The sequence below is a fragment of the Prionailurus viverrinus genome, chromosome A3 (genome assembly GCF_022837055.1).
Source record: "Prionailurus viverrinus isolate Anna chromosome A3, UM_Priviv_1.0, whole genome shotgun sequence".
NCBI classification, from domain to species: Eukaryota; Metazoa; Chordata; class Mammalia; order Carnivora; family Felidae; genus Prionailurus; species Prionailurus viverrinus.
The window spans coordinates 88,159,461-88,182,129 of NC_062563.1; the positions used below are offsets into that span (position 1 = coordinate 88,159,461).

Sequence of the window (22,669 nt, forward strand, 5' to 3'; positions counted from 1 at the left end):
CTCTATGATTCTCCAGGGTCCAATCCTTCAGCTCACAATGCCTGGAACTCTGATGACCATCCCCCTGGGGGAAAGAGGCCTTGGAAAAAACTGGTTCCCACTACACCATAAAGCCAATATACTCCTGTTAATCGAGAGTCCTCTCCCACTCCAGATCAAAGTCAACAATGGACATAGTTATCTCATTACAGCAGAATACAAAGACCAAAAAACATATGAAAATGTGCAACTCTGATGAAAGGACTACAAAACAAAATAGAAATTAAATGCCATTTTTCATGTACCAAGCTGGCAATGTTGTCGTTTTGTTAATCATACCCAGCATTGGAGATGGACAAAGGGAACAGTCTTATACCCTGTAAGAAAGGATGAAAATGAGTAAACTTTCTAGAAAGCAATTCAGCAACTTGTATCACAACTTTTGAGATTGTATAGGTCCTATGTTCCAGTAATTCCATTTCTAGTATTTTGACAGCAATTGCACATAGATATATAGACCAGTAAAAAGCTGCAAAAAGCATAAAGACTGGATAAGTTATGGTCTATTTATAGGACTATGCAGTAAAAAGCTGAAAGAATGCTTAAGAATGAGGAAATGCTTTTGATAGTGTTAAGTGGAAAAAAACAAAAATACATACTAGCTCACAGTTTTATAGAATTATATATGGCACACACATAACTAGAGAAAAAAGACTGGGAGGATATATACAAGATGTCAGTTCATGGTAGTTATATCTGTGTTATGGTTGTTTCTGTTCCCTGGTCATTTCTGTATTTTCCAGGTATATTAATTTTGTCGTTGTAAAGAAGAATGAAGGTCATTAGCTTTAAAATAGAGGGTAAAACCAGGATGAATTCTCTGCAGAAAGCAATTCCTTCCTGATGGGAAGGCCCATACAAAACGCAAACTACTGAATCAGAATCTTGTTTGAGGCCACATCATCACATCCGATTCCAGGGTTATTTTCACAAAGGGTCCGTGCCTGGTGAAACCAGGCTTTTCCACTCCCTCAGTTTACCCCAACTTCCCCTGTTCTACTTTCACTTGGTCCTTTCTCCTCCCGCCCTTTCCCAAAGCTCCTAGCTGATGCACCGGGGCTCCACTTCCAGAGGACCCGCGCACGGGCGGCAGAACCTCTCCCTCAAGTCCCAAGCCCGAAGGCGCGCCCTCCGTCCTCTCCTGTCCCCCACCCCCCACCCCACTCCCGGTTGGACTTCCTCCGCCGCGGCCAAACCCCCAGGTCTGCAAAGAGCAGAAGGGAGGCCAGATTGGACAAATTGGGGGCCCAGGTTCGATGAGAAATACTAAAAGCCACCAGTAGATGCCGCTCGGACTACGGCGCACAAGACCATTCCGCGTTGTGATTCACCGCGGCGTCCCAGCCTGATTGGGAAGCAACACTAGCTGGAGTGCAAGTCCCGTGCGCACCCCTGCACCGTGTTTCCTTACTCTAAAAAAAGAGAAAAGAGTAACTTCCACTGGGCCCCCTCACCCCATACTTGCTTCGAGGCAGAGATGCAGAAGGGAAAGGGGTGGTGGGAGCCCTTTGCACCCCAAGCGCCTACCCAGCGCCGAGTGGTTGGGAGATTTAAGCGCGACTCCTGGGCGCTAACCTTTTTGAAAGCACTTGCCAAGGCGAGACATTTTTTAACGTTGTCAGGGGCCTCGCGTGTCCCCACTCCCACCCCTTGACCCCGTTCCGGGTGGTCAGCAGGTGAAGAGGCCATCCTAGCGTCAGCGAACGTCTCCCGGACGACGGAACCTCGGGCCTCAGGGGGTTCCAGTCGCCTCGGAACCCCGCGGGTGGGGATGAGTGGGTGCACGGGCTACCGGCCAGGTGTTTGGTGGCGAGCAGCGGGTCGTGAGGCGGCCGAGCCCGGGTGGCCTTGGAGACCCGCGCGGAGCAGGGCGCTCACCCGTTCGCGCTCCTTGGCGTTGGCCACGCGCCGCCGCTCCAGCACCAACTGGAGGTCCTCCGTCGAGGAGTAGCCGCCCGAGGGCAGCCGCTTGAGCCGGCAGATGGCGGCCAGCTGGGGCAGCGGCCCGAACTGCTCCCGCAGCACTTCCTCCAGCACCTCGGCCTGCGGGACGCTCAGGAGAGCCGGGGCGGGCGCTGCTTCCATGGCGGCGGGCGGCGGGCTGGGGGCGGTGCGGCCTTTCATCTCCCGCACCTGCGGCTGCACGAGCTGCGGAGCACGGGGGCGGGGCCTGGGGCCCGGACCACCTGTCCCGGTTCCCCTACCCCGGCCTAATGCAAGTCGGGTGCCGCTCGGGGAGCCGCGTTTCACGAGCTGCACAGGTGATTTTGGTGAACACTGGATTACAGACAGCACCGGTTCTTAAACCTGGAGGCACACTGGAGTCGCCTGGGGGAATTGGGTTTTTCTTGATCCACTTGCCTGGATTCCAATCCCCAGAATTCCAGTTTGATCAGTCCAGGCTGGGGACTGAGCTTCTGGATATATGTATACACATGTATGCAAACATACTTATGTACATGTATATATTTACCAGACAAAAAATTTGCCGGCTACAAAGAAAACTTCTAAAAATCATTTTGAAATAAATAAAAGTTGCAAGAGCAGTAACCAAAAGGTCCTGTAGCCCCTTCACCTAGATTTTCTGCTTGTTAACATTTTGCACAATTTACTCCATTGCCCTCTTTCTCTCTAGGAATATTCCCATTTTCATTATTCTTTTTCTGAAGTGTTTCCTAAGTCTTGCCCTGTCATCATGACCTTGACAGTTTCTAAGAGAAGTCTTTCATTCTGAAGGATGTCCCTCACCTAGGTTCTGCCCAATGTTCCCTCATGTCCAGACCTAGGCCATCCCTTCTTGGCAGGGACTCCACAGAAAAGATGCTGGGCTTTTCTCAGTGCATCCCATCAAGACATACATGATGCCAACCTGTTCCACCACTGGTGAAGTTAATCTTGATCACTCAGTCACGGTGGTGTCTCCCAGGTTCCTTCACCATACATGGACTAACTTTTCCTTTTGACTGATAAATATTTTGTGAGGAAATCACCAAAATCCTTAGCATCCATTGATGACTCCTGCCTGAATTAACCACTATTTTGTGGCCAAATCATTGACAACCTATTGGGGGGATGAGCTTTTCCTTCTCCTCATGTATTTATTCATTTTGTGTTTATCTCAGCATGAACTCATGACTTTATGTTTTGCTCAATAAGATGTAATTTATTCAGATCACTATTTCAGTGCTCAAATGGTTCCAGATTTGGCCTGTAGGAGCCCCCTTTGTGCTGGCTTCTCTGTTCTTTTAACATGACCCCATCATTCTTTGCGTGCCTTCTTACTTGTACCAAAAAGGCATGACATGTTCCTGGCTCATCTTGAATCTTCCCAGCCTAGCCATGGAATCAGTCAATTCTAGTGGAAGATGGAATTTAGAAACAAAGATTTGGAAGCTTGGTTGTTCATTCCTTTTGGATGTCAATGCTTCTAAGCCCTTTTAGCAGATAGGAAACATACATATGTACACATATAAGTATACACACACAGTTATATCTATATTTTTGTGTAGATAGATGACAGAGGGTTAAAACGCAGGAGTTCACACTAATATCTCCAATTCCAATCCAATAGCTCACATTTCTCTCTTGTTTCTCCCTAATCTGTAACTCCCTTCTCCAACAGTAAGAAACCTGACTCCTGTTTATCCTCAGTATATTTACTTATTTATTTGCTCAACTCTTGTATACATCCAGTTTCCTAGCCACATCGGCCACCTCCTCAGCCCCATCTCCTCCTCAGCTCCCTCCATGACACTGCCTGCAAAAGAAGAGAAGAGGACACACCAAATGTTTAACTGGGGTTCTCTGAGCAGTGAGCCTGGGAATGAGGGAAGATCTGTACCTCGTATCTTCTATATTTCTTGAATTTTTCACAATAAGTGTGGGTCACTTCTGTAGTGTATATATATAACCTATATATATGTACACATTTAAGAAGAAAAATAATTTTTTTCTCTAAGCTTATTTGGTGCTGTCTGCTGGCAAACAGATAGAAGGTAACGAGAGCCAAATATGCGGAAATTTTAAAATGGAGATAGTTTACCCATTTACTTGAATTTCTGTGAGTATCAAAAAGGACATTTTCTAATTTATTGCCAAACCCTGGAGTGGATAAGCTAGTGTGTGTCAGGGGCCCAGTGTGAGAACCCCAGAATTTATTCCTCCATACCTGCTCCCCTCCATCAATTCCAACTATAACTTGTTGGCCTCTTGTCTGTTAAACTTGTATATTGGGCCATATGTTCTGAGGGAGAGCAATCACATGAACTAACCTGAGCCAAGGTGTTACACCTGACAGTGACTGGGTGCTTCCACCTTGCCATTCCCCGAAGATACAATGGCCTAGTGAACCTAAAGTTAATTTTTCTCCCCTCTGGCAGTGTGAGAGGCATAGGTCATCTCTCTTCCTCATGTCACCCAGGGACTTAGGTTCCTTCCAAACCATTGCTCCAGAGTGTCATTTCCAAAAATGGAGTTGTCCTATTAGAGGCCTCTGCCATTGCCGGTGCCCAGTGGCAGCAAAGTCCTCAGGCATTCACCCCAATCAAGAGTCAGAGCAGGATCAGAAATTCCTCTAGGTATTCCAAGCAGAGCCAGTGGTTTAATTCGGGGATTTAGGTGCTTAACACCATCACTGGGAAAGCTGGTGAAGCAGGAGAAGTTCAGTTTGAGAACATACCACCAAAGCTGCAATCCAGGGAGTGGGAACCAATGTTACCATAGCTGCCACTCAACTCCCCCAAAGCTGGGAAAGGGGCCCTGGAACACTGTTGCAGAGAAATGCCAAGTCCCACCCCCAGGCTTGTCCACAGAAAATAGATGGAAGGACAGGGACATGAGCTCTGCCTGATGTCCATGCTCACCATCTCATACGCCTGTTTCTAAGGAGGTCCTCTTAACTGACATCCAGTACTCTGGGAATAAGGCATTCTGGGAAATGGAATTTCAGACTTCTGCCTCTACAATGCAGAGAGGCACCCTGGAGGAAGGGAAGGAGCAAGGAAGAAGTGGGGGGGGGGAGCTAATCCACTGTTTCTTCCGCCTGAGACACACAGAAACTGGCCCTTGCTCCATCTTTTGCCCCAGCAGATTCACCTCATCAATCCTGTTTCCTACCCTGGGACCCAGCTAAGAGGGACACTCCCCATATCTGCCTGGGTCTTTGGCAGCTCCTCATCCCACTGACCAGTTTTTGGCTTAGACACAGTAGCCTTAATCTTTGTACCTCAGTCAAAACATGAAAGAGCTGCTAACAAACAGCTTTAATAAGGGAAGGCAAAGAATGACATTTTTAAAAGGGACCAGAAACTATAAAAAGACAAGTTTGCATTGCCCAGAATGCCTGTCTAAATCAATTTGGCAATTTCATATTATTACTCATATTAATGTAAATTCATATTATTATTAAATACTATGTCTTATTTAATCTCACCATATTCCTGGGCACCTGATTTTACTCCCATTGTACAGATGAGAAAATCAATGCCAGAGAAGTTGAGTCACTAGCCAAAGCTACACTACTGGTCAGCTTCTCCTTGAGATCTGAATGGCCGCTGTCCCAGGGTCACCAGGGATAGACCTTTGTGGAAATCCCACATTTCCAGCTGGCCTGGTCCACCAGCACACAGGCCCTGCTTGCCATGCTCCATACTTCGCTTCCCTGGAGGCTCCTCCTCCTCCACCCCCACTGAGCATGAGCTGGGGTTACTATCTTGGCCACATCACCAGAAGAGTTAACTGTAGGTCAGAAGTGCTTTTCTACCAGGAACAGAGAAGGGGAACAGACCCACAGGCTTTGTCCCCAAGAAGCTGGTGAAAGGTCAGGGACCCCCCAGCTCAAATCCTTCTCATTTTTGCCACTGTGCTCAGCAGCAGCCGGTAGCCTCCAGCTTTGACAAGCTGAAGAACGATGCCTGGCAGCCTCATGAAAGAGTAGATAGAAGCTTGGAGCCCTGCAGGCTATGGGGCCTCACAGAAGAATGGGGACTTATAGGGCCTCAGGGTTAGTTGTGGGTCCAAGGGGAAGGAAGAGCTTCTGCAGCACAGGAGTTCATAGGACTGCAGGCAAGACATTCAAACTCTCTAGGCCTCATCTTGCCATCTATAAATGGGAGATTGTGACAGAACCTTCTTCAGAGTTGTAGCAAGGAGTTAATTAGGCCATTGACACAATAGTAACAGCTAACGCTTGTATAATGGGATCCATGTGCCATGTACTTTTCTAAGCTCATTTTATGGGTTAACTTAATCACACAACGACTTCAAGAGAGAGAGGTACTGTAATGTTTTCATAGAAGAGGAAATTGAGACACATAAGTCAAGTAACCAACTTTCCCAGCTAGACAGGGGTAAACCTGGGATTGGACCCAGGCTGTCTGGCCACAGACTATAACAGTCTATAACCACCAATCTCTCCTGCCTCACATAATTCCCACCACATTGTAAGTGATAACTACAATAGCAATGATGATATATGAACCAGATAGAATGTCCAGAAACTTGGCTATTACACATAAGTGACCCAGGCAGGGTGTTCTGAGAAAAAGTGCAGAAGCTTCAGTCAGAGCTGGTTGAGGAGATACTGAGGTCCAGGGCTCGGTTCTGGTGACCCCATAGCAGAAATATCATGAAAGGCTTGTTGGGGCCACCTTGAAGAGGGCCTGAAACCTCCATCCTGGGACCCAGCTGGAGTAAGAAATGCTTATCATAGCTAATAAAGATGAGATTGCAACAAAAGTAGGGCTTTGAGGAGATTCAAGAGGAAGTAAGCTACAGGCTGCTTTGGTGACAGCAGGTGGAACAGAGAAGCACAGCTGTGTTATGGATACCCTGCTTCGTGTGGACTTGTCCTGGAAGGCCTTTTCCAGGAAGAAGCCTTCTTGAGGCCCAGCTAGCAGACCCTCTTCTATCCTAAGTCCCTCCCACGAGTAGCCCAGGCCTCCTTACTCTTCGATGACTCTCCCTGGGGCTGGGGCTGGGGCTAGGACTTTTACTGGTGGCAAGGGTCCCTGGGCTTGGTTGGCTTTGAGCTGTAGGAATTGATAGCAGCGTATAAAAGCATAGCCACTTATAACTGGCCCTTATAAGCAAGAGCAACACAAAGGGAGAGGGTCTTTCCAAAAGCCATGGTATAGGCATACAAGGGAGTTGGACAAAGACCCAGGCCCAGATCTGGGTATATGGGAGAAAGTGTTGGAAGAATTCCGGAGTATAGAGGGCTGGGGCATTAGCTGATAGAGGACACTCACAGTTTCTGACTATAAGCACAGGTAGATTTTTTTCTGAACTAATGACTTGTGTCATCCTCAAAATGCTGTGACATCTGCTTCCAGAATATGCTCACTCTCCTGACTAAGAAATTGTTCCCTGCCCCTAGAAAACCAAGCCTAGGAGGTCATTTCATGACAGCCAAAAATTCTGTGCCTTCTCCCTATGCTAGAGCCAGGATCTCCCCTAACTCATAATGTGTAGACTCCAGCCTCTATCAGGTTGGGCCCTCATACCCTAAAAGACTGGAAATCATAGCTCTGGGAGAAAAAGCTGTGGGCACCCATGTGGTGGCAACTGTCTATTACAGCCTATATCTACCATCAACATAATCCGTGGTCACTGAGAGTAGCAGCTATACAGTGGAGGCTGGGTAGAGCAGGCTATCACTCCAGGGTGACAAGCTGACCACTTCCTCCAGGACAACCGAGGACTTCATTCTGTCTCCCCAGATGGCTCCACTCAGTCTGTAGAGAACTTAATTCCTCTGCCTTTCTGACTCTCTTGGGGAAATTTCAGCTTTCAGAACCTTCTCGATAGGGAAGAAAGGGCCAGCTCGCGCATGAAAATTGACCCTGGAGTGTGAGCATGTTTATGTGAGCATGTTTACCTGTCCCTGTCCCATTAGCTTTAGGCCACAGACCATGGTTGGTTAGATAGATAACGAAGCTAGCTTGCTACTCCAGAATGTCACCACCAGGTTTCAGGCTCCAGAGGATTCTTCCTGCAGCTATGAGAAGGGGCAGGATGTCCTAAGTACCCCTCCTCCCTACTAGAATGCTGGCTTCGAGAGTGGGGGTGGGGTGGAATTTTATGTTTCATTCACTTTTGAATCCTGAAAACCTAGAAGAGTGCTTGGTACACGGTAGAGGCACAATAAATAGTCCTCGATTGCATGAATATTGATAAAAACTAAAAGTCTTCAAGTAGACTTAATGGTCATGAATCTTTAGACATTAAAGTAATACTAAAATACATAAATCAAAAGCTATTAGAAACATAAGAACATGACAAGATAATAAACATATATGATGTTCTACATGGGAGAGTTAACACAAATAAATCCTCCTAGAGAAATTGATAGGTTGTATGGACAACATATAAATAAGGATATTGAATATTTGAACAATGAAAATCACAAGCCTAATCTAATAAATATACCTGTGGAATATTTATAAAAAGTGAATATACCTGTGGAATATTTATAAAAAGTGAACAGATACTACTAGGCCATAAAGAAAAGCTCTATAAATTCTGCAAAAGTGGGACATATTAATATTGGCTGCTACCTTTTTTGCATAGGCTATGGAAACCATAAAACAAAGAATAGGAACACATAAAAAGAAAACAATAAACCCATCCCTATATATCTATATTGCTATAGTACAAACTACTAACGAATAAACTGTCAGGAAATCAAATTGTGCAACATAGGTAAGTCTAAAAATAATAATAACAATAAAGGTGTTTAAAAGAAATACAGCAAGGGGTGCCTGGGTGGCTCAGTAGGTTAAGCGGCCGACTTCAGCTCAGGTCATGATCTCATGGTCCGTGAGTTTGAGCCCTGCGTCGGGCTCTGTGCTGACAGCTCAGAGCCTGGAGCCTGTTTCAGATTCTGTGTCTCCCTCTCTCTGACCCTCCCCTGTTCATGCTCTGTCTCTCTCTGTCTCAAAAATAAATAAATGTTAAAAAAAAATTTTTAAATAAATAAAAGAAATACAGCAAAATGTTATATCAAGCCTGTGATAGAGGAGAAGTTTCTAAGATCGATAAAAAGCTAAGAAGCCATAAAAGAAAAGGCCAAAAGAAAAGCCAAAAGGAAAATATGAATACGAACAGATTAAAGTCCTACTCAGCCAAAGATATCATACCAGGTAGAATAGATTTCCATTTCTGGTCCTAATGGAGTAGCTGGAGCAGTCCTTTTGCTGTCAGCAACTGGGAAACTGGACAAAACTCATGAAACAATTGATGAACAATTGTTTTCAGAAATTGGACAATTGCAACCCAAGTTCCTGGCTAGGGAAGCAGACAGGCTGAACCCACCAGCCCCCTAGGATTCTTCCTGGAGGCTCCTGCCAGACCCCAGTGCAGGGAGGAGGGTCCCTCCCGCACAGGGAATGACAGTTGCACTAAGTATGGAGAGAGGAAGATGGGAGTTGGGGGAGACTGAGAGTGCTAGGATTTGGGGAGGAGCATGAAGGAGAGACAGTTGTACAGAGGAAGAGCCACAGAAACCTACATTGGGCTCCCTGTGCCTGAATGCATAGGATGGGACTCCACAAGGCCAGGCAAAGAGCTGTTCTAGAAATTCTCATTCTAAATTGAGCTGGCAGAGATCCCAGTCCCTGGAAGGGGAGTGGGGCCACGAGAAGAGGCCAAAGCCAGAGATATGACATCAAGAGGAACAGTCGGGAAATGAGATGAGGCCAGCCACAGGACAGAAAGAAGTTTTTGGAGTGTTTTAAAGGCCTGGAAAAATCCAGCTCCAGCCCCATCTGCAACAAAGGAAATGCAGGAACACCTGGAATGACTATTACTTCTTGTGAATTCGTACCCCTGTAAGATGTCCCTGTGGTTAGTGTTAAACTTCTGCTGTTTTTCAAGGAACTAACTAAACATTCATAGCTATAAAGCCCTTAAACAAAGATATGCTTGTTATGCTTGATATGACAGAAGGGACATTGAGGAAGGAGACCAATCCAGGGAGAACAAAGGGTGGTGACCGTCACAGAGACAAGCACAACGCTTTTGTGCGTTCAGTGAGTATTTATTGAGGACCCGCTGTCTGACAGGCCTGTGCCGGTTGCTGAGGGGGATACAGAGGCACAACAAGCCTCTGGTCCTGAAGAGCCCTTGATCCCATTGGGTCATGTGGGGTAAATATGTTTGAAGGGTTACATGAAAGGACAGAGCAGGAAACACAAAAGGCCAAATGGAAAGCCCCAGAGAACAAGCTGGGTTCAGAGGTTCACAAGGCATCAGGTCGGCGAGGGAGGGGGGGGGGGGTAGGGTGGGTCCAGAGCTGGCAGCGGCGGCCACCTTTCAGATCTGGCCTGTCTCAGGCCACATGCTGGTTGATGGGCTTCTTACAGACCCAGCGATAGGGGGTGTCACAGTGCATGTCATTCCACTTCTGCTCAATATGGACACAGTCTTCTGTCTGCCCATCCTGGTGCCGCCAGTTGTCTGGCTGATTTGTGCCCCAAAACCTGGAAACAAGACGGCTTTATTCCGCCAGACAAAGGAAGTGTCCCTTCCCCCGACTTTGGTATAAGGAGCTGAAGTGACATGGGTCCCTAATCTCCTGGTGGCCGTGGATGGGGACAGAGGTGGGCCCAAGGGTGCCCTAAGGGTGGCTCTGTTGAGGTTGCCTTTAGTTACTGAGGGTCAAGGGATAGGAAGGGTGTCTGAAGCTATAAGCCCCACCCCAGAATTCACATTCAGATACCTTCTGGTGAAGGCAGGGCCTTCAAAAGTTACAGGATAGGCAACAAACAAAGAACAACAACAACAATAAAAAGGCAGGAAGACCCACTCATAGGCCACTTGCCAGCCCCAGGACCTGTCTTATTCTGATACCCCTCTGTGGAAGGGTCCACACAAGGACCACAATTATGCACACCCCGCACACATCATACACATCATACATACACACGTATCATACATACATACATACCACACATCACACATACATCACATACACAACCATACATCCACTCTTTATACACACATCACACATACACATCATACACATATATCATACACAACAGTAACACTTACTGGGCAGGAATACACACACAAGACAAGGACATGCAAAAGTTTCTAGCAGACCTGCTCCAGACTCTGCTTAGGACAGCACCAGATAGTGCTGCACTCACACTCTGCTCCGGAAAGCATTGAATGGTGTCCCGTCCACCCAGCGCCAGAGGCCCTCCTTGCCCCTGTCAGTGAGGCCAATCCAGTGGTAAGAGGTACTCGTGAACTTTACCAGAAATTCCTGCAGAGAAAAGGCAGTGTTTAATCCTATGTGAGGAGCTCATTTTCCCGGCCGTATGGAAAAGGAGTCTAGGCTGTCCTCTCCCTGGTCCTGGGACATGAAGCCCACTCCTCTGCAGGAGCTGAGCCCCTTCCTGCACCTTCCACGGTTTGTCCAGAGTTGAGGGCAGGATCCAGGTGCCCTCAGAGAAAATCCGTCTTCTCCCATGTTGACGTGATGAGTGTGCCTTCACTGGGACAAAGACCAACCATGCAATAAAAAATAGCATGGCCTTTGACAGATATACAAGAACAGCCTCAGAAGAACCACAAAGGATGGGCAGTTCTGTAAGCTGAAATGGACCAAACTCATTATGGTCCTTTGACAAGAACCCTAGTAAATTCTGGTAAGGACCTTTGGCAGATGGGCCACCCAAGGTCCATATTGCCTTTGGTGGTCCTCAAACTTCTGTGTCTGGCTTTCCCAGGAAGCCTGGGTCTCCTGCTCATGGGCCTTCCACAGCCATTGGATTAACTGGTGTTAAACTCGGGACTGACAACTAGAGCAGACGCTGGGGAAGTGAGGAATGGGGAGGGACATATGCTCCCAACACTTTAAGGGAAGTCACCCATGCCATCTCTCTTTGCCCTTCCTCATGGTTGACATCTGTGGGCCTCTGGGTGTCTCCCTCATTCGTCAAGAACATCGAGGTTTGCAGTCAGTGTTTTCACCTCCAGAACAAGGCGCTCGTTGCAACCCAATAAACATCTGCTCCCTGACTGACAGAGGAAACATGCAGGAAACAGCCCAGGCTACTGCAAGAGGAGAAAGGCCAAAGCGCCAAGGTCCCTCATCCCACACCAAGCCCGTCAGCACCACCCCAAGCCTGCAGCTCTGACCTGCTCCTCCTCAGAGGTCACTGAGGCCAGGTGGGCTCCCTGGGACACACAGAACTGCTCAGCCTCATGCCAAGACTTCTTGACGTGAGAAAAGTAATACAAGCTCCCGCTGTAGGCATTCCAGCCTTGCAGGATCAGCTGAAGAAGTTGATCTGGAGCAAAGGTTGGGGAGGAGAGAGAACCAGGGGCTGGATGTGGATGCCCCAGAGCTGCCCTTCCTGACCTCTCCAGGGACTGGCCACCAAGAGTCACAGGCCCACACAGCGCTTGATGCCCAGTGCTTGGGGCAAGACCTGGGAGGCTGCACCCCCAGCCTGATACCCAGTACAACAGAAAGCAGCCCAGGACACCTGGCTCCATCTCTCCAAGGATCTTCAGATAGCTTTGTTACCTAGGCAACACTTTCTTTCCAGACTCCTGCATTCTGGCTCCACTACCCTCTTTCCCCATTCACTGCTATCACCTGACAGTCCTCTGCCTCTCAGTTCCTGCCATCTCCCTAGAAGACTTTACAGCCATCCCGTGGTGACAGCCATTTCTTTGACTTCATCTCCATCCACTTCAGCTGCCCATACCCCAGACCATACTCAGGACCTGGTCTACCTGACCTCCCAATGTCAAGCTCTAGTAGCTCATTCCATGAGCACAAGCATCTTGTATTCTCAGCTCTTTCATTCCTCCCCACTATAACGCTCTGCTTTCTAACATCATCTGTACCACAGCTATTTGAAATGGGGCCACAACAGACTCACTTACTCATTCATTTATTCTTTTGTTCAACACCCATGGTTCAGTGTTTTTTAACTTCTGTGAACCAGGGACTGTTATACAAAGACCAGTAAGACATGATTTGTGCCCTCAAGGAACATACAGTCTAGTAAACAAGACAGATGTAAAAAGGGTGTTGAAGATGCATTCATTGAAAACCATGTGCATGCTAGAATAGAAGCATAAAAGACAGTCTGGTCTATTTCACCTGGGCTGCAAGTGATGCTCTCAGGAAGGACCCGTACATAGGTGAGATTCACTTGAGCTAAGTCTTAAAAGACTGAGGAAGAGTTTGCCAGTTGGTCAGTGCCAAAGAGAGCATCCCAGGCAGGGGGAAAAGTAGACACAAAAAGCATGGAGGTGTGAAACAGCATGGCATGGCCTGATCTGTTCAAGTGCTTGGGATGGTCAGTGCAGAAGGGACAGGAGACAAACTTGGACAGGTTCACCAGCACCATATCATACATGTCGTATAAAGGAGTTTGGGGTTTTTTCCCCTGTGAGCATAGGGAAGCCCTGAAGTGTTTTAAGAAGGATAGTAGTATGCTCAGATTTGCATTGTAATAATGTCAACCTGGTGACAGTGTGGAGACTAAATAGGAAGAAGCCAATCCTAACCGGGCCAGAGATACCAATTAGAACATAGTTGCAAATGTTTCAGTAATGATGGTGAGTGTGTAAACCAGGGGTTTCAAAGTGTGGTCCCAGACCAGCAGCATCAGCATCATCTGGGAATTGGTAGAAATGTAAATTTCTCATACCCACCCAGACTGGCTGATTCTGAAATTGTTTCTTAACAGTGGTAGGTTTTTTTTTTAATGTTTATTTATTTATTTTTGAGAGAGAAAGAGACAGCACAAGCAGGGGAGGAGCAGAGAGAGAGGAAGACACAGAATCCAAACCATGCTCCAGGCTCTGAGCTGGAGCTCAGACCCATGAACCGTGAGATCACGACCTGAGCCGAAGTCAGATGCTTAACCGGCTGTGCCACCTAGGCATCCCAACAGTTGGTGTCTTAACAAACCCTCTAGGTAATCCTGATGTATTCCAAAACCTGAGAACCAGTAGTCTAAACAGGATTGGCAAATTGCAACCTGCAAGCAACCTCTTTTTATAAATAAAGTTTTATTGGAACACAGCCACATTCTTTATATACATCTTTGGCTGCTTTATTGCTACAGCAGCAGACATGTTGCAATAGAGCCTGTTCATCCAGAAGCCCAAAATATCTACTATTTGGCCCTTTAAGAAAAAGTTAAACTAATGGTTCTCAGTCCTCACTGCCCATTAGAACCATCGAAGGAACTTTTTAAAAAATTCTAATGCCCACACTGCATCCCAGATCCCCAACCTCTCCAAAAAAAGTCAGAGTTCTGGAGGTGGGTCCCAGGCATCACTATTTGTAAAGCTCCTCAGGTGATCCCAGTGTGGCCCCAAGGTGGAGAAACACGGGTCTATGCTAAAGCAGTAGGTAGACATAGGACAACAGGGGGCATTGGAGGGACATTAAGGAGGGCAGACTTCCAGGCTCTGACAGACCAGGAATCCTCAATGCTGCCTGCCAAGCCCCTCATTTGTCAGCTCTCTTTAGCAGCTGCTCAAACTGTCCCCTCTCCCATCCTTAGCAAGTGACTGCCTACCCTACCTAGGAAGAGGCACCACTAAAGCTTGGCTGCCTCAGTTTCCTATTCCCACATCTGCAAACCTACTGCCACACCTCTTCCTCCTAGCCTCAGAGGTTCAAGTATTTATTGTCCCAACGCTTCAAGGTGAATCCCTCAGCCGTGTATGTCATTCCCAGTCTCTCCCTCCTCCAACCTCCTCCCTCTTTGCTGGCTCCTTTCTCCCATCTTCAGACCAAGCCTATCCTCTTAATCTAGAAAAACCCCCTCAAGGAAGTTCACCAAAATGTTAGCAGTGGGCTCATACAGAAAATATAGAACTTTTCATGGAAAAACAAGTGGTTGTTTTCTCATCATTCTCTTTCTCAATATTTGCCATGTTGTCTATAATTAATATGGAGGTTTTATAATGTAAATATCGATTACGTGTTTTTTTCATCCCTCCCTCCACCATGTCACCCCCTCTCCCCCACAGCCTCCTCTGCTCCTCAGCCGAGGTCCTTGAATGGCTTGTGCACTTGAGCTCTCATTCACACCCTGCTGATGGTGGTCTGGCCTCTAGGCCACACACAACTCTCCACTGGAACTTCATTACCAATGACTTCTTAATTGCCCAGTGTCAGCGGGTGCTTATTGGTTATTTCACATGACCTCTCAGGCATTTGCTAGAACTAGCTCCTTCCTTCTTGAAGTTCCCTCCTTCCTTGACTTCCCCAACTGCACATCTCCTGGTTCTATTCCTTCCTCTAAGACTGCCTTTCTAATAGTCTCCTTCAAAAACTCATCTTTTCCTTCTTGCCACCTGAAGGTTGACTTTCTGTTTCTGCCCTCAGCCTTTTTCCCACAAAGCATTTTATTGTATGCAATGCCTCCTGCCTCCACCAACACCCACTGCCACAACCAGAACCAACATAACCACAGCTTCCACATCTGTGTCTGCATCCAGGGCCTGTCACCTACACTCCACACAGCATGCAGATGACAGCCACTTGAATATCCCCAAAGCATCTCAGGCTCAGCATGTCCAAATCCCATTGCCCTTCTCCCTTCTTTTATTCCCTCTCAGTCAGGAGGCCCATCTAGTCAGCCTCTTTGAAGCCCTTCAATAGACCCTCATTTCCTAGAAGATGCAACCCAAACTCAGAAGCCTTCCACATCCAGCTGATATGTCTCCAGGTCTGCCTAAAGATTTTTTTAATGTTATTCATTTTGAGAGAGAGAGACAGAGACAGAGAGACAGAGCACGAGCAGGAGAGAGGCAGAGAGAGAGGGAGACACAGAATCCTAAGAAGGCTGCAGGCTCTGAGCTGTCAGCACAGAGCCCAATTGGGGCTTGAACTTACGAACCTTAAGATCATGACCTGAGCCGAGGTTGGACGCTTAACTGACTGAGCCACCCAGGTGCCCCTAGCATAGTGATTTTCAAAGTGCAATCATCAACCCATTCATGGGAGGCATCAGGGTCTTTTGGTTTTCTGGGGTTTTTTGTTTTTTGTTTTTATAAAAGATTATAGGGGTGCCTGGGTGGCTCAGTTGGTTGAGCACCTAAACTCTTGATTTCAGCTCAGGTCATGATCTCATGGTCATGGGATCAAGCCCCATGTTGGACTCCACACTGAGCATGGAGCCTGCTTAGGATTCTCTCTATATATCCCTCTGCCCTCCCCCACCCATCAAATAAAAAAATAATAGATTATAAAATATCAGAGTGCATCCATGTGTTAAAATGTCCGCTTTTGAAATGTGTGTGTGTGTGTGTGTGTGTGTGTGTGTGTGTATGCATATGTGTGTGAGAGAGAGAGTGAGAGAGAGAGATACACATAATTATACTGGGTCACAATATAAAATTAATTTCAGGCTGTGCTTACATTCCAAACAGTTTTAAAGCCACCATCCTGGCCCCTGCCTACTAACCTCTCATCAACTGCCCTCTTGGCTACAGTCCAGTCACAGAATTGCCTGAAGTTTTCTGAACCTCATGGTTTCACATCTTCATGACTATGAACCTGCCACCCTCTTACCCTAATTGTTTGGCAAACACCTATGAGTCCTTTAGGGCCCAGTTCAAGGGCCATCTTCTCTGCAAAGCATCTTTTAATCCTTTGTCCTCCAAAAAATTTCTCCACCCTCAGAAGATCCCTTGTCTATATCAGAGGACATCAACCTCAGAAGATCCCTTCTCCCTCCTCTTTGCTCCTCTCCACCCCAGTTCCTAGAGCTGTCCCTTACCTAACACCTCTTGCACCTCTCTGCATGTCTTCCATACATCGTTTGTTTCTGAAGTATTGTTTTGTCACTCTGGCCAGATGACAAACAACTTGAGAGCAGGATCAGCTGCCTTATGCCACCTTTACCACTGCCTAGGATTCAGCCCTTCTCCAGCACCCAGCCTCCTTCCTAGGGGGATACGTGCTGAAGTAAGCAAAAGACTGAAGGGACAGAAGACTCTAGCCACCCAAAAGACTATATGTCCCGGCCAAGCCCTCACCTCCCACTTACTTTGTGTCCTCTGTAGCTGCTCCTGGGAACCAAAGGCCACACGGAGTGTCTCCAGGCGACTCTGTTCCTCCTGGATTCTCGTAGTTAGCGTTTTGGTGTCCTGTAGATCCCCTTTTAACCTCTGGATCTCAGCACTGGCCTTCTGCAGATTGCTCTCTAACATCTGGGTCTTGGAATCTAAGGCTGAAGCAGACTTCATTCCTTGTTTTAGGGTCTGTATCTCTCTGCTGGCATTTTTCAAATAACCATTTAACACCTGAATCTTGGAATCTAAAGCATTAGCATTTTCTAGCTCTGTTTTTAATAACTGGATCTGAACATCTGTCTGCTCCAGATGGTGGCTTGCTTCTTGGGTCTGGGCAGTGACAGTCTCTAAATCTCTTTTTAACAAGTGAATCTCATCACCTGCCCTTTTGAAATGATCTCTTAATAACTGGATTTCAGAGCTGGCATTGTCTAAATGGCCTTTCAGAAAAGTCTGGGTCTGGGAGTTTAAAGCATTTGCATTTTGCAGGCTTCCCTTTACCCTCTGGATCTCAGCATTGGCTCCTTCCAAACTGCTTCTTAAAACCTGATTTTGGGCCCTTAAATCATGGACACTATCCAATTGGCCTCTCAAAACATGGATCTGAGCATTAGCATTCTTTAAGCTACTGTTTGCCAGCTGGGCCTGGGCATTTGCCATTTCCAACCCTGCCTTCAATATCTGAATTTCAGTGTTGGCATTTTCTAAGCCTCCATTCAACATGTGGAGATCAATGCTGGCATTTTCTAAACTGCTTTTTAAGAAACTGTAGGTCTGGGAATTTAAAGTGTTTGCCTTTTCCAGATCTCCTTTTAGCTTCCGGATCTCAGCACTGGCACCTTCCATGGAACTCCTTAACATCTGGGTCTGGAAAGTCAAGGTATTGGCAACCTGTAGAACTCCTTTTACCACCTGGATGTCAGCACTGGCATTTTCCAGATGACTACCGAGCACCTGGATCTGAGAACTGACATTGTCCACTCTACAAGTCAACATCTGCATCTCCATGCTCCAGGTGCTGGAATTCTCCACGTGGCTTTTAAACATCTGGATAGTCTCTTGCCACTCTGCCACCCTGCCAGAGTGCTGGGAATCTGGAGGGAGTAAAGGGAGAAGGTAGCCACAGAGGCCAATTGCATAGGGAAGCATTAATTAAATGGGCCAACCACAGTGTTCTTGAAATTTCTGAGGGAAATGTCTAAGACACAGCGCTGAGTGCTCCTTAAGCTGCCTCCTGCTCACTGCACCCACCCAGACCCTGGGAATGAGCATGCTGAGATTGTGAGCCAAAAATTTAAATAAATAAAGGCCTATTTAGCTGTCCCCCCATGAACTGAGGGGCAGAAGGATTAAAATACTTGCCTATGTAAACTAGCTATCAAGAAGAATCATGCTGGTCAGGCGTGGATTATTTTGCCATTGTAATTGAACTTGAAAGTAACTGATTATATCATTTAGAGCTGCTGAAGCTTAACTCCACTAAAATTTCACTATCAGATGGGTCATTATGAAAAAGAAAATAGGTATGAGTAAAGCCCATGTTTAGTCTTCCACTATATTTGCACACCAAGCACAAAGCCTCTTGATTCATCATTGTTACTTCTTAAAAACTGTGTAGACAACAAACATAGTTTTCTGATCACAAATTCCAGAAACTGAACAACATAGGTACCTGTTGGGTTCAATAGGTACCTGTTCAATCCACAGGGCTACGGTGGAGACCCTCCGGGTGATACTAGACCCTAGAACCTTCTTAACAGGCTGGCACACCCAATGTTAATATCAAGCAAGAGTCCCAACAGAAGTTGAGGATATGGGAGACCTGAGTGAAAGCCCTGATCATTGGGGTGATTCAGGGAACTCACAGCCCCTTTCATCTGCATGGTCTTTCCCACCAGACCCACCTGCAGCTGCCTCTGGTCCTCCTAGCACCCATTGCTCACCTCACAAGCTAAGACCTTATCTCAGACTTTCATGGTCTAAGACTCTTGATTCCAGCCTTCTCTCAGGAATAGAGTGAAGAACCCAAGTAGGAAGGGACCCTTTCTGGAAGATCCCTGCCCTATGCCTCATGCCCTATCTAGGTAAGTGTATGAGGCCTCAGACACTGTGCTGAGGCAAGGCCAGGTGGGGCCAGGTGGCCTTTGAAAGTGCCTTGTAAAGATAGACAAATACATCAATGGAACAGAATAGAGAATCCAGGGGCGCCTGGGTGGCACAGTTGGTTAAGTGTCCGACTTCAGCCAGGTCACGATCTCGCGGTCTGTGAGTTCGAGCCCCACGTCAGGCTCTGGGCTGATGGCTCAGAGCCTGGAGACTGTTTCTGATTCTGTGTCTCCCTCTCTCTCTGCCCCTCCCCTGTTCATGCTCTGTCTCTCTCTGTCCCAAAAATAAATAAACGTTGAAAAAAAAATTAAAAAAAAAAAAAAAGAGAATCCAGGAGTAGACCCACATACATATATGGATAATTGATTTTCAACAAAGTCACAAAAGTAATTCATGACAATCTTTTCAACAAACAGTGTGGCAACAATTGTCTATCCACACGCAAAATAAAAATTGACTTCATCCTCACACCATTATATAAAACTCAACTCAAAATTGATCATAGGCCTAAATGTAAAGCCAAAAAGTGTGAAATTTCCAGGAGGAAACATAGGAAAACGTCTTTGTGACCTCAGGATAGGTTTCCAATATGAAACCAAAAGTACAATCCATAAAAGAAAAAGAAATTGATAAATTAGACTTTATTAAAATTTAAATCTGGTCGGGGCGCCTGGGTGGCGCAGTCGGTTAGGCGTCCGACTTCAGCCAGGTCACGATCTTGCGGTCCGTGAGTTCGAGCCCCGCGTCAGGCTCTGGGCTGATGGCTCAGAGCCTGGAGCCTGTTTCCGATTCTGTGTCTCCCTCTCTCTCTGCCCCTCCCCCGTTCATGCTCTGTCTCTCTGTGTCCCAAAAATAAATAAACGTTGAAAAAAAAAAATTAAAAAAAAAAAAAATTTAAATCTGGTCAAGAGAACGAAAAGACAAGCCATAAACCAAGAGAAAATATTTGCAAATTACATGACTGATAAAGGACCAAAAAGTACATACTATATGATCAATTTTACATAAAACTCTAGAAAAAGCTAACTAATCTATATTACCACAAGTAGATCAGTGGTTGCCTGGGGAATAAAGGGAGGAGGGGAGAGGGAAGGATGACAAAGGGCACAAGTAAACTTTGGGAGGAGGAATATGCTCATTATCTTGATTGTGGTGATGGTTTCACGGGTATACATGTAAGTCAAAACTTATCTGCTTGTACACTTTCAATATTGTAATTTATTATCTGTCAGTTACACCTCAATAAAGCTGGTTTTTAAAAAGATCATGTCTTTCTGTAAGAAGACTGGAACACATTCAGGGGTCTGGGGACATCAGAGGAGAGGCTTCTCTTAGAGTCTGGGTATTTGAATGCCCCAGCTCCCCCACCCCACCCTGCCCTGTGGCTACTCACTGTAGGGTTCCACAGGTAACTGGCTGGTTGTGTTGTCCTCTCCGGCAATCATGGCGGAAAACTCTTGGAAAGAGGTATATGGCTCCAAAGGAAGTCTTGGCTTCTGTAGAACTGAGACACCCATTCCCGAGGGGTCAGCATAGGCTCTCTGCACTAAGGCTGGGAGAACAGGCTGCCCCACCCCCCGGGGTTCCAGAAGGAGGGAGATGGCACTAAGGACCTCTCAGACTTTCCTCCATGGGCCTCGGCTCTTGGGAGGCTCCCCTTGGACAGGGACCTTGGATGAGTCCCAGGAAAGATCTGGTTCAGGCCTGGGGCCAAAGATAGACTGATTCTTCTGGGAGTAGAGGGTATGCATTTGGTCCCTGTGGGACTTCTATGCAGGAAGATGGAGAGAGTTGGTGGGGGGTCAGGTCACTTAGGAGCTTACCCATAACAAAGAGAACCACCAGCAAGGAGGCAACAGTCACAGCCATAACCGTCAGGGTGGTCTGAACAAGCCTTGGCCTCCTGGGGGCTGCAGGAGCCCCTGCCGCAGAGTCCAGCCCTACAAGCGAGAAGCCAGTGTACAGGAGGAGAATGTGTTGTGTGGGCTGGACAGGATTCGCTCAGTCTCTTGGACTGTCCGATGAGGATAAGAACATTGGCCACACTTATCATGCAGGCGGGAAATAAAGCACTTGGAAGCGTTCACCAGAGCTAACTGGGGGTGTGGTAGCAACACAAAGGTCAAGAGAAGACCACAACCCAAAACCTAGAGGAGGTGCACAGGGCAGAACCCAGCACAGAGAAGGGCATCAAACATGCAGTGTGCATGAAAGAAGAAAGGAGGGAGACAGGGAGGGACAGAGAAGGAGCCTGACCTCTGAGTCCCAGGGCTAGGCTTGCTCTTGAACCCTGACCAGAGCAGGACTCACAGCCCTTTGGGACCACTGCCTCACCCATAACCTGACACAGGTCAGTGCTGGAGCCTCCCTCTGCAGGGTCATAAAGCCCTGCATGGATGTCCTAGGAGTGTGGAGGTGTGGTTAGGGATAAATAGTGTACAGAGAAATCTATTCCAAGGCGGAGAGACACCAATCTGGAGCCCCTGAGGCCTTGTGGGGCCAGCCCAACATGCAGAGATGGGACTCAAAACCAGGTCCCTCTGAATTCAATTTATTCTTTCTATTGACAGGTTGCCATCCCCAAGGAAAAGGGTCTGGGGAGGTTCACACAGACACTAGGGTGTGCGCCAGGCTCTCCATCCTCACCTAACCCACCTTCAGCCCTTGCCTGTTTATTCTGGAGGCTGAGACAGTAAGGAGCCAAGCTCTGGCCTGCCAGGGAGGGGCTGGGAGACAAGCAAGCCAATTCCTAATGAGGACAGGCTCATGCCTCAGTTTTCTCACCTCGGGGCTGCAGGGAGACACTCTGGTTGTCTGTGAAAAAGTGGACCTTGTCACAATTCATATCGTCTTCCTTTATCCTCCAATGCTCCTCCCTGCCGCGGACTCCAACGGGGCTGTCCGGTGGGCCAGTAGGGATAGGAAGCGAAGCTGAGATACCCCAGACTTATATGGCCCTGAGTAGGGCCTGACCATCCTGGAAGCTCTGCCCCCCTCCACTGCTGATTCTGCAGAATCACCCCAGTGGTGTCCTTCCCCTCCAAGCTCCCAGGCGCCAGACTGCCCTGCCCTCCCCTCAAGCCCATCACCCCAACCACCACTTTCCAGCATAGCTCCCAAAGCGAGCCTCAAATACTGTTTCACTGGCCTCCGGAGGGGGTACAGGTCCTTCTCAGCTTCGTAGAAAAACATCCTTGTTACCGGTGGCTGATTCTTAATCCTAGCCCAGACCCTGGAAAGTAACAGGAAGTCAGGTAAGGGGAGGAGGATCTGGGTAAGTGCAGCAGGGATTTGCAGGCCAAAGGTAGGGCTGAGGTGACTCTTGCCCACTTAGGACTTCACAACTGGCAGGGGAGGGAAGGGTCTGTAGTAGAATAAAAAGTATATTTGGTGTTGGGGCAACTGGGTGGCTCAGCCAGTTAAGTGTCTGACTTTGGCTCAGGTCAGTATCTGACGGAGCCCTGCA

At 47.3% G+C, this 22,669-nt stretch overlaps 1 protein-coding gene across 4 annotated transcripts in view; it reads right to left on the reverse strand.

Moving 5' to 3' along the window:
• CLEC4F (C-type lectin domain family 4 member F) overlaps positions 1-22,429 on the reverse strand; it is a 35,260-nt gene extending 12,831 nt beyond the window's left edge. The window contains exons 1-7 of one of the 4 annotated variants that reach the window (XM_047854633.1): positions 21,988-22,429; positions 21,027-21,143; positions 20,597-20,707; positions 17,073-18,191; positions 12,184-12,335; positions 11,187-11,305; positions 10,060-10,517 (exon numbers count right to left, since the gene is read on the reverse strand). In XM_047854633.1, coding sequence (XP_047710589.1) covers positions 10,367-10,517; positions 11,187-11,305; positions 12,184-12,335; positions 17,073-18,191; positions 20,597-20,707; positions 21,027-21,143; positions 21,988-22,048 — 1,830 coding nt within the window. In that variant the 5' untranslated portion in view covers positions 22,049-22,429 and the 3' untranslated portion in view covers positions 10,060-10,366. Of the gene's footprint in view, positions 1-10,059; positions 10,518-11,139; positions 11,306-12,183; positions 12,336-17,072; positions 18,192-20,596; positions 20,708-21,026; positions 21,144-21,987 lie in introns of those variants that run through there. The other 3 variants (XM_047854635.1, XM_047854634.1, XR_007151268.1) reach the window with 3 other exon arrangements.
• Between the last annotated feature and the right edge of the window lie 240 nt (positions 22,430-22,669).